The 26,798-nt window shown below is 47.9% G+C and overlaps 1 protein-coding gene across 2 annotated transcripts in view; it reads left to right on the forward strand.

Annotated features, from left to right (window-relative positions):
- Nucleotides 1–414: 414 nt before the first annotated feature.
- The window catches only part of MAMLD1 (mastermind like domain containing 1), a 77,310-nt gene continuing 50,926 nt past the window's right edge, over nucleotides 415–26,798 (forward strand). The window contains exon 1 of one of the 2 annotated variants that reach the window (XM_082771040.1): nucleotides 415–666. In XM_082771040.1, coding sequence (XP_082627166.1) covers nucleotides 613–666 — 54 coding nt within the window. In that variant the 5' untranslated portion in view covers nucleotides 415–612. The remainder of the gene's footprint in view (nucleotides 667–26,798) is intronic. The other variant, XM_082771039.1, reaches the window with a different exon arrangement.

Consider the following 26,798-nt stretch of genomic DNA (forward strand, 5'->3'; position numbering starts at 1 on the left):
GGGAGAACTCAAACCGTTGCTCTTCGTGCCCAGGGCTGTCTTTTCCGTGGTTTGTACCCTTTGATTTGGGAAGAGAACAAAATCCAGGAGTGTTTTCGTGAGGCTCCTGCGCTGAGCGAAGCAGAAGCTGTGGAGCCAGGCTCCCAGCGCACTGCACAGCGCCCCGTGCTCACCGCCCGGCCGCGGGCCAGCCGGGCTGCGCCTCCGTGCGTGGAAGGAAAAAATAACAAAAAATCAAAAATCCTTGGACCTCTGAGGTCGGCAGTTTCTGAGAAGAAAGCGCTGCTTCCCCTTTAAGCCCGGAGCGGCTGGTGTGTGTGAGAGTGTGTGCGGGAGCGTGTGTGTCTCCTCCTCTTTGAGTGACACAGCACTTAGATATGCCTATCAGTAACTTAAACCCCACAAACTCCACCTTCTAAGTGAGGAAGCTGTGGGTTGATGGAAATGTAGTGAGCAGATTGAGACAGACAGTGAATCATTAGCAAACTGCAACGCCAGGATGAACTTGTCTGGAACCTAAAAGGAGCAAACAGCCTCCGAGTCCTCCGCGGCGCTGGGTTTTGCTCCCTACAGCCAAAGTGGATCTAAAAGCCGGCTGAGCCCCACTCCAAGATGCTGCTGGTTTCCCAGCGGGTAGAAGCACCACGCATGGAGCCCCACATGCCGGTGAGCAGCAGCGCAGAGCGGCGCGGCACGAGTTGCTTGCGGGGACTTGGCCCGGGGAAGTTTTCGGGGGGCGCCTTCCTCGGAGAAGCCCCCCCAAAATCTCCCCAAACTCGCCCTAAGGATTGCTGCCGGCTTCCTGCCGGGGCCGGCGGGGCACCGTGTCCCTGGAGAGGGGGACCGTGCACCGGGGCCAGAGGAGGGAAGGGAGAGGAAAGGAAGGGAAAGGGAGGGAAGGGGGCGCCGTGGGGCCGGGCAGCGGCGGGGTGCGCAGCGCTGCCAGCTCCCGGTGCCCCCCCGGCTGATGCCCCGCCGCCGGGCATCGCCTGCAAACTTGGCTGCGAGCGCCGGGAAGGTGCCATGGGAGGGCGAGGGGGCCGCTGCCGCCCCGCGTTGGGGTTTTTTGTGTTCCAGAAGTCCCGGTGCCGCTGTTGGCAGCGAGGTGCCTGGGGATTTGGGGAGCCGGCAGCGCACGTTCCCTGGGCAGGGTGTTGAACAAAAGGCGCCGGGAGGAGCCGCCGCTGGGTCCGGGGAAGAGTGCGGGGCGGCAGCACTGCCTCCGCGCCCGGGGACGGGGATAGGGACGGGAACAGGGACGGGGACGGCCCCGAAGTGCGGGAGCTGCCGCGACCACCTCTCCCCCCAGCCGGTGCGCGGTTCCCACCAGCCCCGGTGCTGACTCACTGTTTGGGGCTCTGCCCCCCGCGATTAACGCCGGGCTTCGGAGCAATTGCCGGCCACAACCGCGGCGCTCGGCTCCCCCAGGCACCGCACGGCGCCGGCCGTCCCTGTCCCCCCCCCCTCGGCCCCGTCTCCGCCGGGGACCCCCAGGCGCTCCCCCCGGGGTGCCCGGCGGCTTTGTTCGGGCACGGCGGGGGGGCTGTCAGCGGGGCCAGCGGCCGCTTGGGGGAAGAACAGGGGGGGCTTTGCATCCCTTCGGGACCCCCCCCTTTCCCTCCCGCGGGCCACATCTAAATTAAAGGGCCGCTTTTGTTCCCCGCAGCCCCGGCGCTGCGGAGCGGCCGCGGGGGCGCCGCAGCCCCGTGAGCGCCGCGCCTCGCCCCGTCGGAAGCGGGCGGGCGGCCGGTCCTCCCCCTTCCCTTCCCTTCCCTTCCCTTCCCTTCCCTTCCCTTCCCTTCCCTTCCCTTCCCTTCCCTTCCCTTCCCTTCCCTTCCCTTCCCTTCCCTTCCCCTCTGTGCCCGAGGGGGGCGGCACGGCGGGGAGGGGGCGGCGCCGGGCTCCCCCCCTCGAGTCCCTGCGGCTCGGGGGGGCGGCGAAGCGAGCTCTGTGTGTGTGTGTCTCCCCCCCCCCCGTTATATAACGCCGGTGCTCCCCCGCTCAGCCCCCTAATCCCTGCGTGTTTCCCCCCCCCTCCCGGTGTGTTCCCCCCCCCGGTGATGGGGAAATCAAGCTGCCGGTGTGCGAGCAGCAGCATATGGTGCCTCCGGGAGGGAGGCAGGCAGGGAGCCGCGAACGGCCTTGAACCTGCCGGCCCCAGCAGCTGCTGGCTGCCCCCCCCCTCCCCGCAGCTCCGCTCGGGCCCCCCCCCCACCCCGGCCGGCGGGACCCGGCCGCCCCCTTGCAGCGCTGCCGGTGGCCGTGCGGGGAGGCAGGGGGCGGCCCCGGGGCTGGGGGGGGTCGGGGCTGGGGTCGTGGGGGGCGGCCCCGGGGTCGGGGTGGTCGTGGGGGGGTCGCGGAGAGCCGGGGGGGGGCTGCGTGAGCGCGGCCGCGCAGCGGCGGCTGCAGGCGCAGCTCGGGGAAGTTCCACGCGAGCACCCAAAAAAGCAGCCAGGCGCTGCCGGCACTGCCCATTTGCAGCTCGCTCTCGCTGCCATATGGTTGGAAGGGGGGAAAGAGAGTGAAAAAAAAAAAAAAAAAGGCAATTTGGGAAAGATGCTCTCAGCCGAAGGGAGGAGTGGGCTGCGGGAGCGAGATAGGAGGAAATTCCATGTTAGGAAAGCATTAGCAAGGGGTGACTTCTAATGTTTTCCTGCCACTGACGTTGACAGTGACACACATGTGTGGGCTGAAATTGGAACGTCACTGAGTTTTTAAACTGAACCAGGAAATAGTCTGTTGCTCAGGGATAAAAAACAAATAGTGTGCATTGTAAGGCAGGTACATGCAGCTAGCAGCTCCTCTCCAGCGAGTGAGGGGCTGCTCAACGGGCAGCAGTGAGCAGCTCGAATTTAATTTAGGATTTTATTTTCAGAGTGTTTTTTTTTTTTTTTTTTAACTCGAGGTTTTTTGTCTCTATTTTTAATCCTTTCAACTAACGCTTCAGAATCAGAAAAGCAAATATTGACAGGGCTTCACTTGTAGTCCCTTGTAACTACGTAGGTTGAACCTGCAAAGTCTCCTGGATTTTTTTTAAAGCTAACACAGTTGTTAAAGGATCGGGGGGAGATTAGTGGTTACAGAGGCAGTTATATATATTCTTTGGTCTTTTGTATGGCTCCCTGTTACCCAGGTAGAAGTGTTTTATAAATTATAGTGTGCCGTTTTTTATTTTTATATTTTTTTTAACTGATCTTGTTACTCATAATGTGGTAGCACTTGGAGTTTTTATGTGGGAGTAGGGAGCTACTGTGCTAGATGCTTTCTGATGGTACGGGAAGATGTACTGAAAGAGTTCAGGATGCCAGGCATCGGGCTGGCCCACCGACCTGCCCTGAAATGCCCAGCGACCTGCCCCGTGCAGCTGCAGGACAGGCATCAGCCCGAGCTGCCTTCCTCAGCAGAACAAAAGTTAGGGAGGCAGAAGGTAACACAAGGACAAGAGTAAGTAAAGTCCCAGAGCCGTCCCATAGGTTAAGTACAGTGCAACTCACTGGTTCCCAGTCATTTAATCAATAAATGTTCTATCTTACTTGCTACTCTGATGAAAGTCGCCTTAAAATAACTTTTATGAGTGCGTAGCCATGGGAAGGCAAAGTAAATCTTGCAGAAGCTGTGACAAATGGACTTAGCCAAACCGGGGGGTGGAATACTCAAAGGTTGGCTGAGCTTTTTAAGTAGGAGGAAAGGCAGGATCCCCAGGTTTTCATTGTTCCCTTGTGCTGGCTGTTTCTGAGTTGTCAGCGTTTTTCCACATTTAGGAGAAGGTGACTATAAGTTACGATTCATTAGTAATCGGTATGGTCTCCAAATAAAGATAGCTAAATCAGTTTAAGCGATGCTGGCGCCTCTCCAAGGAGCCCTCTTTACATCTGACACGTTTGCCACTCACTTCTTTGAGGAACAATTAACACTGTACACTGCTATTTTTCCCTCTGTGGGAAGAGCAGTGGTGTAAGTTGGTACAAAGGCTTTCTACCTGACGTTCCAGTTTGACTTGCTATTTTGAAAAAGGGGAAAAAAGTATTTCAAACTGGAGGAAGAAGACACACCAAGGCTTTGCGTTGGACTGTTTTATATCAATATTGATTTTTTAAGGGGGTTTGTGTTATAAAGAGGGAGCTTTTATCCCCCTGAGCTCTCTGGCAATTATCTTCCTGCCATAAATGTTGATACGCACATAATGGATGTAACTAAAAAATCTCCTTATCCCAGCAGAAAAGGCTGACTGTTTGTTGGAGCAGAGAGAATGCTGAGAGTGTGAATAGACAAACCCATATGTCGCTGGTGAGAGAGATAAATGATGGACGAACAGGAGTTGGTTACTATGGATCAGCACAATAAACCAATTCCCATCATACACCTCTCTTAATAATATACCAGTTTCAATGCCATTGACGGGTAACCTAGGTAGCACCAGTCAACTGTAAGTTTTTCAACTGTTCTTTTATACATCTCAGAGAACAGTTGGGACTGCTCTCATTTTTTTCAGATGGTGGGTGCTAAAATTGTGCAGGACTTCCTTCCTTGCCAGTAATTTTGAAGGGGAACTTCAGAGCGCTGCTATAAAATGCCAAATGTGTGCGATGCTCTTGTGCACTCGTAGTAAGTTTTGTTTTGCTTCACCCGTAAAAGGGGTTCACTCCTACAGGCAATTGCTTAAAAATATGTCAAGAAACCATTTAGGCACTTAGTACTGCCCTCATTAGTGTTGTTTCTGGTTGTATGGGATATTGGAAGATCCTGGAACATTGTTTTTTATCTAAGTGAAAATAGCAAAAGCACAATATTGTTTTATTAAAAAAAAAACAACCCAGCAGAACAGGCAGTGATCAATAATACAGTTCTGACTTTCTGTAACCCATTTCAGGGCTGCCAGAAGCTCAAGGGAAACTTTGCAAAACAGTCTGTGCTCGTATCATGGTCTCCTTCCCCTGATCGTTACTGTTATTGCTAGCATTTTGCACAGAAAACAGACGTCTTTGTCAGTTAAAGGTTTCACTTTATGCCCTTCTCTTTTGCTGGCTGTTTTTCCCTGCAGTTTGCTGTGGCCCGGACTGTTAGTGCTGTTCGAAGGGCAGGAATATCTCCGGGTGGTGGGTGAGCAGGGCTCTGGGGCTGCAGCTCTTTCCGAGTCACCAGGTGCACTACGAGGCAGTGATGCCATCAGAGAGGGGAGAGCTAGCACATGCAAACAAGCTACAAAGAGTCTGAATTCCTCTTGGGAAGCCTCCTCATGGATAACACTTCCCTTTTGCCTTTCCTGTGCACGTGTGGAGTCACAGAAGCTGCCCAGGAGACGCTTTGGTGAGCATCTGGGCTGCGCCAGGATGTGCCAGGCACTGTGGTGGGATAGTGACCGTGGTGCTCCTCACTCCTCTGAGGGCAGCAAGGCACACGTTTGATCCTAGCATTGAGGGCTCAAGGATCAGGCCCTTGAATAGGGCCGGGGATTGTTCCGTGCCCCCGACCCCGTTTGGAGAAGTAAAATAGAAAGGGAGCGGGGTGAAGGACGGTGTTGTGGCAGGCTGCATTTTGGCTGCTCCTTTGTTCCTGTGGGGGAATGGCTGTGCCCAAGGGGTGAAGGGGAAGAAATCTGCAGGTGCCTTCCTCCCTGCATTGCCAGACAGACTGAGTGACAGGGAACGTGAGCTGTGCCCAGCAGCACACCCACAGGCCTCTGCTGGGGCTCAGGCCAGGGAGAGGCAGGGGGATGCGGGGTTTGGGATGGCTCCCTGCCGCCGACACTGCCACCTCAGTACAATAAGGCACCAGCAGGCACTGAGGGGATCCAAGGGCCCCTGCTCCAGGAGGCCGCAGGGGCGCCAGGCCAACCAAAATTGCTCTTTGGGGACTGGTGGCCGTGCTGTGAGGGGGAAATGAGGAGCAGCAACGGGCCCTGGCTGAGGGCAGGCATCGCGTTATGATTTGTTGAAATCCACTTCACTTTCCCCTGCAAGGGACTTGGCAGCTTTATTGATAAAGAAGTGTTACATAAGCACCCCATCAGGCATGTCCTAATTTGTTAATAATTGATGATCTGGGTAGTACAGAAATACCAGCGCTGCTCATGCACTCCCACACCGATCTGCAGCCTCTGCCAGCCCCACACGTTTGGCTTTTACTTTGGTTGTACTACAGGCTGTTTTCTTTATTCTTTTTTTCTCCCACTGAGTTTCCCTGTGCCTGTGACCGCGGTGCCTGCCCCATTTTCCAGCCCAGGTGGGGGCCGCTGGGGGCTCTGGAGCTCACCAGGGCCAGGGCTCCTCAGTGCTCCCTGTCGGACCACAGGCCACACTTGCATGGGCAAAGAGCCTCTTTACTTTTTTTGTTTGTTTGTTTGTTTGTTTGTTTTTTTCTTTTGTAATTCCGTGGAATGCACTTTTTTCTCTAGAATTAAGCACCTAAGAAGTCCTGGCAGGTTTGGGAGTGACAACTACCCAGGATGTGCCTAGTTAGTGTCTTGAGAACAACACAGCGCATGTGCTGTGTTGTGGGCAGTGAAATCCATTGCCTGCATTAAAATCACAGGCAGCAAGGTAACTTTCTAGTTATGTTGTGAAATATAATGCCATTGTTCACTTTTATTAACATCCAGAGGTGGATTACCTGGCGGTTAGAAGCCTGTTCTGCTGTGCAGAAAGCCTGCCTTTAATTTCAAGTGGCCGATCCTGATCAGGCAGTTGGAGCGTCTGAAGCGGCGATTGCTTCGAGCCCTGCACCTCACTCAGCGCAGCATTTACGTGGCGGCGTTGGCTGCTCGAAGACTTGCTCTGACTTCCAGCACTCCCCTTTGCTGCCCCGGGGTGCGCTTCCCAATCCCCCGTGCGCTTTGTGCAGCGCTGGGGAGGACTGGCAAGCTTTCTGCTCTGTTTGCTGAAGAGGGCCCAGCTTTCCTAAGCTGCCTGTCTGTCAGGGATTAATTTAACCTCTAATTACTACGTTTTCTTCACAGTTTGCTGCACATGAGCGTGTTATAACAAAAGCACAAAGAAGTATGTCATTTTATTTAGCCACTACTCTGAAATTAATTTAGGGGGTATAGAGTCAGATCTGACACACTTGGTGTTAAAATAATTGTGCTGGCATTAGAATTAAAGTACATAATCTTGTTGTTTCTAATGATACAACAGTACTGGTGTAAATAGTGCTGTTAACTTGTTAGTCTTAGCCACAGGAATAGAAGTGATACCTAGTTACAGAGAAATGTTCAAATGATCATGTCAACAAAAGTCTCCCCCAAATCGTGGCTTGGTTCCCAGCCACCATTTTGGGTTAGGATTAGGTGTCCAAGAGTAGTTTGTTGTATTTTCTAAAAAGGTCTTCCAAACTGCAATAAACAAACATTTAAGATGGCCTGGGTTTCTTCCAGCCTGGATAATGACTTTTTTTTTTTCTTTCTTAACATGCGGCATCTTGGGAACAGTACAAAAGGCCATATGTCCTCTTCTGTCTGCTCACGCTGACATCAGAAATACAGTATTGCACATTGCACCGAGAGGAGTGTATAGTCTAGAAGGAAGGGAAGGAGTCTGGATATGTTATGAAACATATAATAAATTTAATCTTTTCAAGTTCTGTGTTCTGTAATATTTACAATAAAGTGGGTTGCCGTTTTTTGTTTTTGTTTTTTAATTATTATTTTTTCATTCGAATCAGGAAGGTTTGGGTTGGGAAATGCAGCTTATATTCAGTGTAGGTCAATTTTGTTAGAAGAGCTGTTGTTGTTACATGGGCTGGATCCAGCAGCTGCCTCTTCATTCTGCCTCAGGTCCATCGCCCCTGAGCAGACTTGTGTAGAAATGGCTTTAAAAACGTTAGTTCTTACATAGGGTTGGGTGTGCAGAATTGCTGGTTGTGTGCTGGTGATTTATATTTAGTGGAAACAGAAGACGGGTTGTATATTTTTGTGTCATGCATTCAAGTTATAGAGCACGAGCTCTGCTTGGTAATTCTTCTTCAGTAAAAGCTGTAACTGCGTTTGATGGGAAACTTTCCCCAAAGATTCCCCAAGGTCAGGTAGGACATGGTTACAGAGTCAAATCTTGTAGTCCCTTTCTCAAAAGGAGAATTAATGTGGCATCATTACCCAGGCTTGTGACAACAGTGACACGAGGTTGCCAAAAAGACTAATGGAACGCGATGGATGATTGATTCTCTCTACCGTAGTAGATCAGGTTATTCCTCCAAATTCCTTCTTCAATTCTCTGAATTCCCAAACTGTAACCAATTACTGTAATTATTTACTCTAATAACTTCTAATCAACAAGTAAATTGAGCAGAAATTGAGATCAACTGATGTAAGGGCCTGGATGGTTCGGTGAAGTGACAGCAAGATATGGAGACTCTTCTGCTGATCAGCAGCTCCATGGAGTGGCTGTTGGCTAGCGGTGTGGAGCCAGTTGTAGGTCCCTGTTCTAACTTTTAGGGGATGTGAATTTTCAAATATAATTTTGGAGATATTCTAAAGTAAAAGCCAAACCCAAATAATGCCTTCTCTCATTTCAAAACTGTCAGACTTTTTTCAGGGGGTCTGAATGCCTACAGCCCCACAGGCCTCCGGAGGTGGAGGCAATTTTTTCAGTAAAGAGTTCTCAGGTTCTTACTTGTCCATTGTACAGTGGGAATCATGGCACTTTACCTTAAGGATGCTTAGTGAGAAGGTGAGGGAAATATCAGTAAAATGAGTGAAATATTTAGTTAAGCATAAGTGCCTGTAAGGCACTAAGGTCTTTCTTTAGGGACTTTTCACATAGTTGGAAAGTATCTTGAAAATAAAGTATATCTTACTCTGACACCCCCACCCCACCCTCCAGTATGAATGATAGTTTTATTCTTGATTTTGGCTATAATGCCAAAACAAGTGTTTGTTTTGTTTTGTTTTCTGGCTTTGTGGCATAGTATCTTCCTTTTTGCTGAAACTTCAGAATTTCACCTAAGAAGAAAGAGGGAAAAAAAAACAAAAATGACATATTGTATTGGGTAACATTAGACAAGGACATTGGAGTTTGTCTAAATCCAAAAATTTCTGTTTGTCTTCCACATCAAGGGTCATGTGCTAAACATTTTCTAATATTTCAATGCATAAAGCTGGAAATAAAAATAGTACTGAAGAGTCAGAGACAACATCCAAGTAGTTATTTTAATGTTTCATTTTCAGTCCCAGCCCTTCATAGGTTAAGTTTTGGGCAAAGTTAAACAAATGCATATTTTATGAAGACTTCAGTCATACACAGTTCCACTCTGGCTCTAGAAGCTTTTTCCCCATACAGTTGCATTAGTTTAAGTACAATTACACAACGTGTTTGATGTGGTTATCAGAATGGATACTGAGTATAATTTCATTTTGCTTTGACAAGTTGCTTTAAATTTTACTAGGATCTTCACAATTCTAAGTTTATATGTGGAAATAATTTGTGAATTCATCTGGTATTTCAGCAACCCAGTAGATCGTGCTGATTGTCATACACTTTGAAGGACTTCACTTTTCCTGTTCTTTTAACTTACTTATTTTCTTAATTAACTCTGTTGATTTAAATAAAGTCACACAGACTGAGAAAACCCCAAGTATATACAATGCTGCAGTCAGAAATACAGGCAAAAGGTTTTGATCTCTGACTGCCAAATGGTGACTCATTAAAAAGGAATTTTTGTTCCTCCCTTTTCAAAGGGTTACTCACTACCAAGTAGTAAATATCTAGTTTTGATGCTACTACACTGAAATGCCTGACATTGTTGCTGTTTTAAGTCCTGTAAGCTTATTTGATCACAGGCTCCATGAAGCTTGTTTTCCTGTTGTTTCTCTGATAAAGAAATTCCCCAAATAGATTTTTTTTTAAGCTTTATCCTGTCAGTTTGAGCGTAGTCTAAAATGAAATATGTTTGGTTTATAATAACAGAGGACCCTTCCCATACTTTAAGCAGTGGCTCATTCAAATTATTTTTAAACACACAGCACTATGCAAGCACTAATTTCTTTCTAATTTTGCATTGGGTAACATTAGACAAGGACATTGGAGTTTGTCTAAGTCCAAAATTTTCTTTTGTCTTCCACATCAAGGGTTGTGTGCTAAATATTTGCTAGTATTTCAGTGTGTAAAGCTGGAAATAAATCATACTGAAGAGTCAAGAGTTGAAATCCAACCAAAAGAGTGCCCCTTTTCTCAATTTTCATATTAATCTTGACTCTTTGAGTCATCTCCATTGTCTTCCTGTACTTACCTATTCTACACATTAAATGGAAGGGCACAAAGTCATGTTTGAATCCTCCATCTCCATCTCCTCATCTTATTTATGGATTGGTTAGTTTGAACTCTACATAGCGTCAGAAGGATGTTTTTGTGGTTGCAGCAACACTTGTGTTTGACTTGAAGCAGAAAGAGAGCGCGTTCGGGCTCTTCAGTCTTTATGAGAAGTGAATCTTGGTCCCTGATCCCAGAAGGTAAATCAGCCTTAATTTCAAGTGAAAGTTGTGCATCTTCAAATAACTTCTCGTGTCAGTTAAAGTTCAATATTCTTGAATTCCAGAGATGTAGATGGGTAGAATCTGAAGTTCAGGGCAAGTGTGAAGGATGTAAGAAAAAATGTAGATGCTTCTCCTGATGCCTTTCTCCCCTCTCCTTCAGGGCTTCCAGAATCTGTCAGCTTAATGCAGTGATTTGATTACGTTGTAGTGTTAAGCTAAAAGAATAAATCTGAGTGCCTTGGGAATGGGGAACCGATCCAACAATTGAAACCAAACAAGTTAATAAACATGAAGCGTTTCTACACGGTGCTGCTGCAGAAATGCTACTTCCAGAAATGCTTGGGGCCGGCCATGGCATTGGACCAGTCAGTGGGTGTGAGGATGTTCCCCGTGCGCTCCACCAGTAACTGGGTGCTGTGGGGTGTGCTCTGTGTTTTGAGAGAAGTGTGTGTCTTCTGTTGGTTATAGATCTTGAATATCTTGGATGTAGCAGGCTGAACTATTCATTGCTTCCCCTGTGCTTCCCAGTTATTCCAGTACATCTGGAAAAGTTTGACTTGGGCAGTTGTGGTCGTCCTTTCTTTAAAATCCTTTTGGCTCTACACATCTTCTGCAAATGCTATTTTTCCTCTTGACAGCTCTTCTCGCCCTTCACCCTACCCCCGAAAGTCCACCCAGATAAGAGAGCATTTGAGTGACTGTCCGCAGACAGAGTCTGAACTCCAAGTTAGCCGCTCTGAATGGTTGCTGATGCTCGCATGCCTGGCCACATACAATCTGGAGTCTTTTGTAAGACAGCGTGCAAAGAAATGTTGTGAGCTACAGCAGCAGTGTCAAGTGGTGCTGTGTAAGAAACTCTCAGCTAGCCGCATGCGTGGAACTGATTTTGGATGTTGTTACTTGTGAAGATAAGGTATGAGCTAATTATTGAAAGTCTTATGCAAGCCGATGGCTTTAGTTTTATCCTAAGAGTAGCAGCAATGGTGAGCAACCAGTAAATGACCGATTGTGGCCGCCTGCCAGTCCTTCTTTTGGAGGATCTGTATTGGTAAGTGCATGTCAGCTAGTTCATGATTTAAAATGGTCACCCACTTTGCAACCACAGAAGCCATCCTTTCACTGGCTGTTGTGCCCAGAGTGGTGGCAGGTTGGGGTCTTCGTGCCAGGGCTGCAGGAACAGCAGCATCATGTGCTTTGCACTCTGCTCTCCGAAATGCAGTGAGGCAAACTGTTACACTTTGCGTGGAGCGCATGGCTTGATTAACTCCAATTACCCTCCTGTTGGGCGTGTTTGCAATGCCAAGGGGATTAGGTGGCATGCATTTTCAAGAAATGCACGTTCATTATTAAGAAAGGTTGTGCAATAACATCCAGTGGTCATTTCCTTTCGGAGCCTAGCTCCGTGTCTGCAGCATAGCTGCTTGTTTATGCATACCGCCGGCTCCCCACGCAGAGGTGGACCAGCTCTGCGGCGCAGGCTGGCCCGGCTGCACGGGCTGGGGCTGCCAGAGCCGCCGATGGAGAGGCAGGGACCTCCCGGCCTAGTGGAGAGCTCCAGGATACGAGGAGGCCATGGTAGGGGCACGGTGGCCTGGGTCGGGCTGGGACCAAAGGGAGGATGAAGCCATGGGCTGGGGAAGCCGGGCAGGTATCAGGGGCAGAGCGATGTGGGGAGAAAGGATGGAGGTGGAGGGAGACGGTTCCTCATGGGCATGTCTGCCAGATCGGCATCTCCTGTGGCTTCCACTTAAGCAGAAAATGTTTTGTCTGCCAGCTCACTCAGTGCTTCCTCAGCACTGACTTTACGGGTGCCGGTTTTCTTTAATCTCTTGTATTCTTGTCCTTTCAAGTTGGTGACTCTTTTTTTTCTTGCACTTCTGCTTTTGTACCTTTGTTCACATCGCTCTGCTAGAGAGATCGGCCTCAGCAGCAGCACAGAGGTGTGGGGGGAAGCCAGTGATCGTGGCTCTGTGTCACCTCAGCTGATTTGGTCCAAAGGACTTTTCTTTGGGCCTGCTGAGTGCCCGGGCAGCCCAGCTGGCCTGGCCGAAGCACTGCCTGCCTTTCGGTGAGCCGGGGCCAGCACTGGGCCACACATTGAGGTGTGCCTGCACTGCTGCCCTTGCAGTGCAAATTCAATGGTTGGTGCTTTCTTCCAGCCCACCTGGTTGCTGCCATAGGACAGCCACGGGTGCTGGGCTAAGTCTGAGCTGCAGAACTTGCTTCAGACGTTGAGTAAACAGCCTGGCGCTCGGCCCACACGGAGCAGCCACAGTGCCCGGAGCAGTGTGGTGAGCTGTCCCCAGGCCAGCTCGCGGGGACATCTGCGCGACCGCAGCATGAGTGCAGGATCATCGTGCCTCGCCGCGTCCGGGTGCTGGAGGTGGAGCCTGCTGCTGGCAAGCCAACTTCCCAAACATCCTTTTTTGACAGAAATTTCGGGTCTTAACCTGGCTCTGGGTTCTGCCAACCTGGAGAGAGTCATGTTCTCTTTTATAGCTTCTCCAAAGGAAAGAGATGCAGTTCAGTGTTTATAAAGGCAGACAGGAAAGTAAAAGATTCTTTGGTTCTCTTCTCACACGTAGGAAAAATGAGTCACTCTGCATTTCATTACCAAATAGGAGCTGATTTACCAGGGTGCGTGCTTGGAGATGAATGCCTGGGGATGAGCTCCTATAGCTTCCTCCATGGCCGTGCTGCAAATGGGCTTCGGCCAGCTTGATGTAACTCGTTCTGTGGCCCTGTGCTGTCTTTTGAAATGGGAGCAGCACCCTTCTTCTGATCTCCCAAAGACTAGAAGGCTGATTAATATGGGAATTCTTGATTAGCTTTAATTTAGCTAAACTTCTCCAGGAACATACACTTCCTGAATTGCACAAAGAAAGACTCTTTAAACACAAATCCCAATCTGCGTACTGGAGATCCTCTTGGTAGGTGTGGTGACTAAGATTAATGTATGCCTGATGCCTTTCATCTCCTGAGTACTTCACACAGAACAAGCATTTCATCTCCACAAAAGACGTATGCGTTGGGTGAAATAAGTTTTACTGTCTGTCTTTTACTTTAGTAGGCAGGGAAACCGAGGCAGGGAGATTAAAGTTGCTTGCTCATGGTTACAAAGAAGGCGAGTGCGGAAACTGTAATTTCTGGTTTCTATCTGTGTCTCCAGACTCCTGTCTCTTCTTTCTGAGAAAAAGCAGTAGGACAGACCTTGGAGTAAGACAATCATAAGAATGTGGTGAGGCAACTCAGCAGCTGCTGCAGCTGCACCTGTGGCGCTCAGCTGGTGCCTGGCGAGTGATGTGCCGCTCTCCTCCCCTGGAAATGCCGTGTGTCATCCGCCCAGGTGTCACCACGGAGTGATGGTTGGGTCACCAAGCATCCGTAGATCGTCCTTAGGCTGATCCAATGGCTCAGTTTAACCACTGGTCCAGCCGGGCTGTTGGAGGCCTAAGTATGTGGTGAGATTTCTGGATGGCTTCTGGAGATGTTCCTTTGGAGATGGAGTAGAATGTGATTGAATAATAGTACTGAATTTTAAGCATGTGTGAAGTGATTAATATGGAAAAATGATCTTTTTTTGCTTTTGACTTGAATAGGGCCCCTCACAGAGCTCTGTGCTGGGCCAGGGCCTGGGTCAGCAGCAGCGCTGCGCCAGCCCAGACTGCAGCCGGGCAGAGCACTGGGTGAAGGCCCACACGTAGATCTTGGTTTCAAGAGCTTCCTATCAAGATGACTCAGTGGACAAAGCTCAACATCTGAGAAAGTTCTTATCTGAGCACGCATCTGACCTTTTGAAAGAGAAACGGGGCGGCCTGCAGCCCTGCCAGCAGGCTGGCTGTGCTGGACGGCCAGGCCTGGGGAAGCACGCGGCAGGGCGGCCGCCCCTCGTCCCTCTGGCTCCTCATGAAAGAAGAGGGAGATTGTCCTCGTCCAAAACTAGAGCCTGCTTTGAGGTGGCTGCTGCAGAAGCCGCTTTGTTTGGTCTAGCTTTGGCCATAAATCCCATCCCCATTCCACGTGGAGTAACGATTTTTAGGCGGCGGTGAGGGAAGGGAAGCGGGCGAGCAGAGCGGTGCCGCCCCGCTCTCCTTGCGAGGCCACGGTTCAAAATGTTTAATTAGTTGTTTCGAAACGGCGCCTCTCCTCCTCTGAGGGAGGAATGATGTATCAGCAAAAGCTGACCAAATTGATGTAGCAAATCAATTCTATGGTAATCCGTTTATTTAAACTTTGGTACTTAATTTTATAAGCTCTTCTCAAGTGTTCCCGTGCTCCCGTTCATTAGCTGGTATTCTTTTATGCGATTGCTTGGAGGTTTGTGCTGCAGATAGCAAAATGGCCAGACCATGCCACTCTAAACTGCCTCCAAATGTAATTCGAGCAGGTCTGCAATAGTAGTGCTAAAAGAAGAGCTATTTAGTGGCATTATTAATGGGCAAAGAGTTCAGGCAGGATTATGAAAAAGTAAATTTTTATTAAGAGTGGAGGAGCTAGAAGAATGGACTGATTGCCCTGAGTCCTCTGGGCCCTCGAGCAATCAATTTCCCTTTCTAGTATTCAGTTACTTGCTAATTGTATTGATTTTTATCAAATATGTGTACAAATCAATTTTATATTTTAGTGCTGTTAAAAGCTTCCTTCCTTCCTTGCAGGCAGTGGGGCTCTGATCATTCTCGTCGTCTTCTTCCTTGATTTTAGTGCTTTTATCTTAATGTGTATTTTCTTTAGGATGTGCATATTTTCCTTTAGGACTTTTCTCCAGACGTTTGACCGAGTGGGGATCTTACACACATGCATAGGGTTGGAGCAAACAGACATCACTCAGACAAGAGCTCAGTGGACGCGGTGGAGCTGTCTGCTTAGATCAAAATTGCAGGAAAGGGATGTGTTGTGTCAGAAAATGGGTGGGTACAAATGACCGGAGAGAGTGACCCCCTGAAGAGCAGGAAGCGCTGCTAGCGCAGGAGCTGAATTGTGCTGCAGAAAGGTTGCGACTGGAAACAAAGAGTGGGAGAAACGCTGAACATGACGCACTCTGATCGAATAAACATGAAAACGAATGGGACCAAAATGCGACTCTGAAAATAATGCAGGCTGCCTTGTCAGCGTGGAGTCCAGCATTTCGGAGGAGTAACTCACGCACTTTACTTTAAGTGGTTGCTGGAGACTTCTCCAAGCAAAGGGAATGCATCAAGCTCCGAACAGAATAAAACAACATTCTCCATTTGTGTTTGTTTATGCCCATGGCGGTTTAAATTGTTCCTGTCAAGCTTACCTATTTCCTAGGATAGCACACACTCGCTCTTTTTTAATGCAAGTTACACAGTTTGGAGTTGGGCAGAGTATCTCTGGCTTTTGTGTAAGCCTGGGAACTTGGCTCTTGTAATTGAAATGTTTGGGTATGTGCAGGCTGTCAGATCCCGCCCGAGAGACTTTGAACTTTCCGTGGTGTGAGAAGTAGGCTTGAGAACAAGAAAAGTGGGAGAGCAGAGCTCGAGCCTGCCTCTGAACATCACACTGCAGATTTTATGGCGCTGTGCTTTCTGCTATTATTGCCAAGGCACTTTAAAATAAAAAACTCATTCCTTTCTTCAGAAGGGAATTGTTGCACTAGCAAGTGTCCAGGTATATTCACATATCCAGTAAAATACACTTCTCATTAAAAAAAAACAAAAACTAATATAGTGGAAGAAGCATGAAGTGCTTTATATTTTACACTGATCGCTTCTGTCTTTTTCATTTTTGCTCTGCACCCTGCTTCTGCTGCTGTCCCTTCCTTGTGCAGCAGCCCCAGCTGGGATCCCCAGTATGAACCACAGGCTTTGCAGCCGCTCCTGTCTCCTTGGCAGGGCTGTGGCACGAGGACACACATCTGCAGCTGTACGTGCACCGTGCCTCGATGGTTTGGATGGCACCGGAGCAGCTGGGGCTGCTGTGGGGAGCTGCCAGCAGCAGCTGACCGTGGCCCCACCGCAGAGAGCAGCAGCATCCTTCGCGCCCCGCCGCAGTTGGGCTGTGCTGCCTCGCTGCTGAGGCAGCTTTTCTCACTACCGTCTTTTTGGTATTTCCAGCTCCACTGTAGGCACCTCAACCGTAATCACCAGGATAATATTTTAGAAGCTGGGTAGGAGAAGCCAGTCTCGTTGTCCTTTGATCTCTGTGCACAGGAGGATTCCTCGCTGCTTTCCCAGCTAGCACAAGGCTGGCCGTATTCTGCTGGTGTCGGTGCTGCCTGCTCTGGAGGCTGGCAGGCGGCGTAACCTGCGGGTAGGGGCTCTGTGGGAAGGGAGCCGGTGCTCGCGTTGCCTCTGGCTTTGCATAATCTAGCGAACTGTGAGTGCGTTTTTGTCATTAGGTTTCTACAGCACCTCTTGTATGAGAAATCACAAACTGGATAAGCTGTACGAGGGGTCATTACAGCAGAGAGAAGATAAACGTACCGGTTCTGCTGGAGGCTGTCCTCAGGCTGTTTGTTATGTGTCTCTAACACTGTCACTACATCACACACTTCCTCGATCTCCGTATTACCCTACAAGCCTGTCTAATGGGATCCTCTGTTGCTGATTCCGGCTTACCCTGACCTACTTCTTTCTTGTGTCCCAGCAAGCTGTCAGGAGCTATCAGAGCACTGGGAGCTGAAATAAACACTCACTGAGGGGAAAAGCAAGACTGTCTCTAGTGAATTTAATTAGCTTTCTTTAACTGGCTTGTTTGCTTTGTAAATCACATCATTTTTAGTCAAATTTAAGGGATAAAAAAAAAAAAAATCTGTAATTAAAATCAAATGATGCACAACCTTATCAAAAGTCAAGGGTTTTAGAAGTTCTGTACAAAAAGTCACTTAGTGTGTAAACATTTATGGTGCTCTGAATATTTTAGGGGGAAGAAGGGTGAGTTTGAGATGCTTTTTGGTTTGGGCATCTTTCTTCAGATAGGCAGAAGATCATTTTTATTAGTTGATATCTCTACCTTTCTGTGAATTTGAAAAAGAAATGTGTTTTTGGATTTAAGACTTGAGTCCTTTCATCAGTAGTGCCAGCTTACTGGATACAGTTTTTAAATCCAAATAAAGATTCATAATGTTTCCTTCTGTCCTGTAGCCAACGCTTTAGTTTACTATCCGTAGTCTGAATGCATGCTGTTGCACGAGGCTGTGGTTTAAGGCACAGCATCCCTTTGCAGTTCTGTTGCGCTCCTGAGTATTAGCACCAAAATCCTTGTACTTTTGGCTCTGGCAAACCAATGAAGCACTGCCTCGGCCAGCCATCACTGGGCTGAATTTGAAAGTGCTTGTAGTGTTTTTATCAGGCAGTATGTTATGTCTTTCAGGTGCTTTACTGTGTTTCGGTGTGGCACATATTTCTCTTAACAATTGATGTTCTTGCTCTTGTCAGCATAGAGTCTAATCCTCTTGCTGTTGAAAATGATAAAAGCCCTATGAATTCCTAATATGTCTTATCAGAATCTGGCCAAACTATAAAACGTCTGACCTCAACTTCTGATTCTTCTTCAGCAGAAATATGTTTCTTCCTTGCGTCATGCATACATATTGAGAGAGCCTCCTGAGTACTCGGCTTATAGAAATACACCCATCCTTGTGCTGAGCTGCAACATGAACAGAAAAGGATTAAAGGATCACTGAGAAAGAGATGGGTATGGATGAATTTGCAGCGTGCAAAAAGGTGAAATACAGGATAAAATGACTAGCCAAGAGTATGAAAGGCATTCAGAATCGCTTTCACAAAGCCACAGTACTTCTTCCAGTCCTTTGAAAAGGCTGTAAGATTGGCCAGCCCGTAGGACCCCCCAGAGAATTACTTTTGGTAATAATTGCATTCAGGACTATAATGAGCAGCCTGATGGCTTGATGACTTCTGAGTAACTCTCCAGCTTTCTGCTCACTGCAAGATTTCCAAGAAGGAAAGGAGAAATGTTCTTTCTTCAGAAGCAGTTTTGGAAGTCCCTTGGCACAATCTGCACGGGACAGGACACTGGTGGTGGTAGGGGTGGAGTTTGTATGGAATTGTTGGCAGTTGGAATATGCTGGCAGATTTCAGTGGTTTTACAGAATTCAATCAAGACAAGCATAGCCAGGTGAGTGGGGTAAACCAGCAGCAGTCTGACGAAGTCACGTGAACTATGTTTTCTGACCTACAGCAGGTAGAAATAAAGCAGGGAAAGCTGAGACATCCCACTTGAAGAATCCGCATATCTTAAATGCCTCCTCTGAACAGAGACCAGAAAAATTATAAGTATTGTAACTTCAGAAAGTTTGCTTACATTCTGTTGCTTTACTTGATCCCGACTCTCCCTGGTGGATTGAGGCCTTAAGTATTTTTGGCATCTGAGCTGTGCAGAGTGGGAGGAATACACATACTTCTCTTGGGTCATCACTCCAGGGAAAGTGGGTGAGGTGGCTGCTGCGGAGCTTTTATCGTGGGCATGGGGGCAGGCCTGTTAGCTAAAGGGCTGTCCCTGGAGCGGGACAGATCTGTATAACCTGATCCAGTGTGAAAGGCAAGAAGAACACTGCGATCTCCCTGCCCAGGCAGCAGGGTGAGCAGTGGAGCAGTGGGGTGCCAGAGGAGGTAAGGCTACGTGCATGGCTGGACCCACTGAGCAGGGCTGGCTGCAGCTGGGAGCTGGGCAGGAGGAAAAGGATTCTCCTGCACTGTGGGAAAGCAGGAATTTAGTGTGTTTAGCAGCAGCCACGTGATTAATCGCTGCGTGCCTGTCATCTCTGCGATAGCACCGCAGTCCCTCCATTCATCTCCCTGGCCTCTGCTCGGCAGGGAGAGCAGCTCCGTTCTCTCAGGGCACGTTTGCTCATGGCAGAACTCGGGAGCAATTCTGCCAAGGAAGGGATCAGTCCCGACGTGTCTGGGGCACCGCTGTAATCTGAATAATAAACACTTAATTCCGAGCTCCTCATATTTGGCTGAGGTTGTTTTGTTAAATGATGCTTTGCTTAGAGGACACAGAAAGGGGCAAATGTTCAGTAAGACTTGAGTCGTTTAACTTAAATCAACCTCCTCCTACCCACTATTGACATATCAAGAGAACCAATGAGGCATGTTTAATTACACATGCACCGAGTTTACAATTAGTCTGCAGACGGTGATTTTTTTTTTTTCTTCTGATGCAGCAAGGAAACATTTGATCCGGCAAAAGGCCTGAGTAGCTGTAATATGAGCAGGTTTGGGGTTGCTTGGTTTGTTTGTTGGTGTTTTTTTTTTTTTAATTCATTTTAAATGTGAGTGGAATGTTTTTTATCTTCTAGGTCAAATGATTTAATCTGATGCTTTAATGTGACATGGTTTAGCAATCCTTCTGCTCCCCTTCTGCTTGTAATAAGTGACAAAAGTGTGGCTCCTTGCTTGATAAATGGGTTAACAGTATTCACAAGGCGGGTAATAGAAATCCATATTAATAGGTGGAAATTGGCTCTTGATGCCAGGCAGGAGAGTCTAATGAAAGTATTATTGTTTTAGCTTCCAGCTCCTTTGGAAGCTGAAAGCTAAATGCCTGTATTACATTCTTATTACCTATTTATCACACCATATAGCTGAGTGGATGTTTATTAAATTACATTCATGTTTAATGCCTGTTTGTATACTTTTCACTGAACGTGTTCTCAAAGGAAATTTTCTGGAAGCGTTTCAGAAATGCACAACTATTTTCCCATTCTCCTTTTATAAAGTAAAACCATTGTTGCCAACTGTCAATATACAATTGGCTTGGAAATTAAATTGTTTCCTGCTAAGCTGTAAGAACCAGCTAAACCTCCTCTATTTAATTTTGGAAATAAATATTTAAAAAGCTGAAAACACACGGTGTTCTTGGGTAGGGCTGACTCTATTCTAGTCTTTAAAAATACCCGAGATCCCAGGAGTTGGGCTTACCTAGTTTCTGCTTTAATTTAGCATTAAATTGCTTCATCAGGGATTTTACAGATGACCTTCTGTGTGTTTGTGATTCTTTTGAGAATATTTAAAATAGTACTGAATACCATCAAAGATAAGAAGTTAGGAGCCTTTTTTTTTTATTAATCTACCTACTTACGGCGCTTCTCCGGCACCGCGTTCTTGTTTTCTTCTTGAAGCATCACTTTCAGTTCGTTCCACCTAGGTTTAACAAACCAAAAACCACAAAGCCAACCCAGTACAGCTTGGGTATTCCCACACAGCTCTGACCTGGAGAGCATCAGGGTCTCAAGGGCTTCCTGCGAGGGAAGAGATCAAGGGAGGGGGTAGGCTTTGCGCTTTCTTCCACCCGCGGTGCAGCCCCGTGCCCACGCAGCCCGGAGGCTGACGCAGCCTTGGGCAGGGTGTGAGGTTGGTGAGGACAAGGGCTGACAGCCAAGGGCTCCTGCTTGCATCTCTGCCTGCCGTCCTGAGCAGCACCTGCCTCTCCAAGCCCATGTCCCGTGCTCTGAAACCAGCAGAGAGGGGTGCCTGGCATTTCCACAGGCCCTGTGTGCTGGGCCTCAGCTGCACAGGCCCATGGCTGGAAACCTGTGGTGGTTTCCTCCCAGACAGGAGGTTCGACTCCTACTCTTAAACCAATACCTGCGATCGGTACAGATCCCAGGTGTGCATTCTCTCACTTCACCAAGTTACTCGGCAGCAGCGGGCCTGGCACCGCCAGCTGCAGCGGCCTCAGCCCAAGGAGTGCGGCTGGCAGCCTCGGCTGCGGGGCCAGGGCACCCAGCAGCAGCGCCAAGTTCCTTCCTCAAAGGCTTTGATAGCTCTTGGCTGCTCGTAGGTGAAGTTTGGCATGGGATTGTGTTAATCCATCGGTGCGGCCTGTGGAGGAATGGGATGTGAACCACACTTACTTGCTTATATTTTAAGAAGTCGCAGCTGCTCTGCGTGTTTCAGCTCTCTGCTGTGCAGTCATACAAACACTCACTGCTGTCATGAGCAGGTTAATCACTTTATCACTTTTACGAAAATTTTGCTGCTCTTTAAAGAGCTAATCTTTGTCACTAGTGGGTCCTACAGATACGCAGAAAGTGCACATGCCTTCAAGTTAGAGTGACTGAAAAATACTCTGTGTAAATGAATGTCACATCCTGCTCCTCTCGATCTTGATCTGCATTAGAAATTTTGCAAAGCAATCCAAAACACTGTCACAATCATACTGCCTTTTTTTTTTTTTAAATGGGGGGGGGAGAAACAATAAATCAGTCTCCTAGACTATGTGAAACATATGAGAAGTAGCATTTTGAACAAATTTCAGCAGGTTTATTGGGTGTTCAAATTTCAGGTGTCTCGCATTAGCAAGACATTAACATTTTAAGAGCCACTGCAAGTGTTCCTTAGATTTTATACTTATTTAAGAACATATATACAATTTCAATTAGTATATATGTTTATAGAGAGAAAGAGAAACTCTATCTCTGTTAAGCATTTTAGACGTCAGAGGAATAGGCTCTGAGGAACAGGAATTTACAATGTTTCTTTCAGTTTTAATTCCCTGAAGTTCCTTTTCACTACTTGAACCTCTGCCTTACCTTTGAGTTCACTCAGTTTGATAAAGACTGTATGGACTAATTAGTTTTGTTTCTGATTGTGGCCGGTCTCTAATAGTTTTCATTCTTTTGGCTTCTCATATCTAGATCAATGCTTCAGTGTGTTTGCTGCAAGCAGTGCAGGGAATGATTTTTCTCTTTTCTGTACCCCATTAAAACACATTGCAGCACTTTGCTGGTCCCATGTATTGTAACACGTGTAAATTATAGATCCATTTGAGTCCAAATATCTCTTCAAAATAGGGCATGCAGTTCTTTTTTGAATCATATTTATATAAGCATTGCATTGGATACATTTTTATTGTTAGGTGTAGTGTAACAATACAGCAGGATTTATAGTGTTGGAAGGCAGTTGAAACATTTCCATAATACCGCTATCATTTTCTGACACATCTTCATCTCTTATCTTCTTCCAGGCATTTGTGATTGACTGTATTCATTTTTTTGGTTAATGACGTCCTTTAAGATGAGACTTCGCAAATAGGTGTTTGGGCGAGTCTTTAATAAGCTTCTGTACTTTCTGATGTCGTTTATCTTACTCTCCAGCAGTGTGTGCAGAGTTTGGTGAATTTGGACTGCCAGTCAAGGCGCAATCCCTAACACAAGGCAGAGATCTTGTCGATCCTGCGCACAGCATGACAGCAGTGCGTGGGACTGCAAGCAAGAGCAAACCCACTGCAGGTTTCAGAGGTTTGGTCAGGGAATTCCCACGAAGGTTTTGTGAACCCCATCTTGCCTGGGGCCCTAGGAAAAGTTCAGCGACAGCCCTGCCTGAAGTCATGGGGAGAAGGAGAAGCTCGCACGTGGAGCATTTCTCTTGCGAGAGTTTGTCGGCGGCGTATTGATTGCGCAGGTCAGTGGTGAAAGGTCAGCAGCTCTGCTGCGTCGGCAGATAGAGACAGAGGAATGGCATGTTGAGGTCACATTGGGAAGGAATTCAGTCACGCCGAAGAAAGAACGTTTTAAAGCTTTATTTACTCAAAAAGGGTCGTGAGGTATTGAGCTTGCACATTTACAAGCCTTCGGTGTAAGATTAGGAAGTCTTCTTCTCGGCTTTCACTGGGATTTTTCCCCTTCACTTTACAATCTGTTTTTAGAGTTGAACAATTTTTAGCTTATCACTGTAATGCCTTTGCCTGCTTTTGTTTCTTGCAAAGCATTACAAAGATATTTCTTTGTGCGAAGAAAGACTGGTAATTTTTTATGAAGTACCAGATTTCGGAGAGATTATGCTCTGATTCATTTACATTCATTTTTCTTTTCTTCGTTCAAAGTGCCTGCAGAGAGCTGAGTGCTGTTCATGCAGTTTGTTTCTATTGTGTTTTTCCTTTACGCTATTTGAAGGTAACTATTCCGTGGCAGAGCTGCGATTTAACACATCTGAAAGGGAAGCTATGTTAAGGGCAGAATTTAAATCCTGTCGAAACCAGGACTCAGGTCTGAACGAGGTAATTACACTGATTATCAACCGGTGTATGCTGTGGTTTAGACAGGCTGTGTAAAAACATTCCTTTTCATTTTATTTATGCCATTAGGAATCAATTTAAATGAAAGCTAAGAGGCCATTCTGATACTTTGAAAATGTTCCTATACAAGCAGCTGAAGTTCACATTTTTAACGAACCCGACACAGATTTTATTTGTGCAGATAGGGTGTGAAGTAGATGGCTAGCTGTTCGCATGAGCTGGGAGCTGCAACACCTTCCAGTAAGCATGGCATTTCCTCAAACGCAAAGTCCTCTTCCAAACCCTCTCTGCCCCCAAATTCTGGTTAAATCAGGGAAGTTTTTGAACCTTTTCAGCACAGGGAGCCCACCTCGGGACAAGGACAGAGGGTGGAGAGGCACCTCCGCAGCCCCTTGAGGATGAGGGTGACAAAGAACATGCTTGTTTGCTGTCTCGGGTTTGGCATAAAGGTAATGAGAGAATAAGATTTGCGTTTATAGAAGATGTAAGAAAATGTTTGTGTGCTGGAGACAGGGTTGCTTTGACTGATGATTTTAATATTGCCACTTATTCTGGGCTTCTAAACTCCAAAATTACATTTAAAAAAAAAAAATAATCCATGTCTCTTTCTCCAGTGATTCAAAGCCCCTGAGTTTATGATCAGGGTAGGTTTTTTAATATTTTAATATTAAAACTAATAAATCCTGCCTGTTAGGTCTTCCAAGACTGCTCAGGTAGGCTGCTTCCCCCGCCATCCTTCCTGCAAAGCACTTTGTGAAGACCAACACGTGTCTTTTAATGCAGCTCAGTGCAGACTCTGACATCTGCCCTAGCAGAGGTGTCCAGGAGCACATCCAGGCACCAGGAGCTGGGGATGGTGCCCACAGCCCCCGGTGCTTTAGGACCATGGGTGTGGATGGAGGATGATGGTGTGCCCGCCAGTGGGGCCTGCATTTTGGGTGAAATTTTCAGCATACAGGGAAAAAAGCTGTTCAGAGACTGCGACCAACGTGATGCCAAGTGCAGGGATGTATTCTGGATGTGTGGTGCTGCTGAGGTTCCCTGCATGTCTCCGTGCTGGAGGAGGGGGTAAGGGGCGTGCATTGCATAGATCAGTAGCAACTGTAGGAAAAGAAAGACCAAAGTGAAAAACAACTGAGTTTTAGTTCAGTTTATTAAGGAGGAGTCTAGAGGCCGCAAGGGATGGAGTGTTACGTGCCTCTAGTTGCAGATTCACACCCCGCTCAGTCCAGAAGTAACAGCTACGTGCTGGTGTCTGAGTGCTGCTCAGTCACCTGTGAGGTATGAACTGGGGAACTACTACACTACTGCTAACACTGGAAAAGTACCTCCGCATCACAGGAAAAAGCCTCATTTTAAAAAATAAGAACCCACACCACCAAGAAGCCAGCCCAGCAGTCTCGCGTGGGGCAGCCCCAGGAGGGAGCTGCTGGAGAAGGCGCAGAGTTTGTGCATACCCAGCTGGCAGCCCTGGCACCAGCACGGCCAGGAAAGCTGAGGAGCTGCAGCTCCCTCCTTGCTCATCGGGGCAGGGTCCCAAAACCTGAAGCGAAGCCTGGGGAGCAAACTCCTCCAGGCCACAGCGCAGCGACTTGGCCAGCACCGTGCCCAGAGCACCGTGACCGTGTTTGCTGGTGTGCCTGCGGAGAATCGGGGCTTTGTCTGCACAACTCCTTTCGCCTTTTCTTTTCTTTCTGAAGTTTTCAATCGCAGCCCGGGAAGGCGGGGGGCAGGGGGGCAGGCTGTAAAGATGAAGCAGCTTGTGAAAAGAAAGCTGCTGAATGGGCAGATTGTTTTATCTGGGTGGGTTTTGTGTTCCCGGCTCTGTGCTGCAAGGGAAGGTACAGCAGGAGCAGCGTCGGGGCTGCTGCCTTTCCGTGCCAGCCAGCAGCTCTCTGCTCCTCCTGCTGCTGCTGGGGCTCCAAGGCCGTGAGCGTGTGCCATCTTCCTCCTCCTGCCCCGAGCTTCCAGCCTCGTGTCCCTAATGGTCCGGAAAGAAATCTGGAAAGTTGGGGACAAATCATAAACGTGAGCATTTGAAGGAGGCCTGAAAACCCAGGCTGGGAGCAGGGGGCCCAGCTTGGTCTGGCAGTGCCCAAGTCTTCCCCAGCTGCTTGCTGTTCCTTCGGGGAGCTCCAGGCCCTGCCATGCTCCCGACGTGAAGGGCTTTGTGCTGTGCAGGAACAGCAAAAAGGGGTGTGGGGCTTCTTTTCAAAACAAAATAAAATAAAAGTGATGGGGAATTGAGTGCCGCCGCTTCAAAGCTGCGGGGAGGGAGGGACAGGAAGGTGAGGGGGGTGTGTGTCCAGAGGAAAAAATCCTGATTAAATAAGTGCTGTTGATTTGTGGCCCTGGAAAAGAGAATTCCTCGTCTGATGCGACTGTTTGTTTTCTGGCACTGAGCTGTGGCTGTGAGACACCGAAATCCTCCTCAGGGGTGGGGGGGAGGCAGGGGGGTGCTGGTTTCGTTTGCGCTGAAATAATGATTTAAAAGGAAGGGGGGGCTTTAGCGCAGCCTGAAGTTTTCTGGCTTTCCGTCTGAGCACCAAGTGCTGCAGCATCCCCCCACCCCAAGGTAGCAACCCAGTTAGCAGGAGTCTCGGCAAACACAATGGCTCTATCTTGCTCTATTATGCCACAAAGGAGTGGCTTGCTTAATCTCCGAAATTAATAGAGCAGAGAGGAAACGGCTCTTAAAGAGATGTGTGTCTGCTTCCTTCCTGTTCATAGAACTGGGAGCCTGGGGCTCTGAGGTAATGTCATTTCACATAACTAGAGGGCTCTTCTTATAAAGGACAATTACAGTAAGTGTAGCGAGCCTGGAATTTTTGACTTTTCGATGTATTTTTTTTTCCTGCTCTGGCGGCGGGGATTTCTCTCTCAAACCTGACATATTATTTTGGTGAAAGATGATGCTGTGACAGAGCTTGCCTCACGTTTGACTTTCAGGAGGTTTCTGTATTTTTTTTGGCTGCCTCTCGTAGTGGTGGCATCAGAGGGCAACCAGGCTGCTGCTCCCTTCCCTGCCATGCTTGGGGCAATAGCCAAAATTCATTTTGAGCTCCTGTCCTAGGAGCACGTCAGTTCAGCCAGACGAACGGAGTGTAGCCTCGTGCAACAGCTCCTTTTTCACACCGCGTTGGCCCTTCCTAGCAGTGTGTTAATCTTGGTGTGAAGCCAAATCAACTGATAAGTAACAAACTGGGCTTCCTTGCATGTGACCAAGGCTGCTCACATCCATCCAAACGTTTTAGCTTTAGGAAAAAGACTTTGCGTGTAAACCAGTAAACCCCACCTAGCCGTTAGTGCTCCAGCATGAGGGAGGGAGAGA

This window comes from Aythya marila, assembly GCF_965140915.1.
Source record: "Aythya marila genome assembly, chromosome: 13".
Taxonomy (NCBI): domain Eukaryota; kingdom Metazoa; phylum Chordata; class Aves; order Anseriformes; family Anatidae; genus Aythya; species Aythya marila.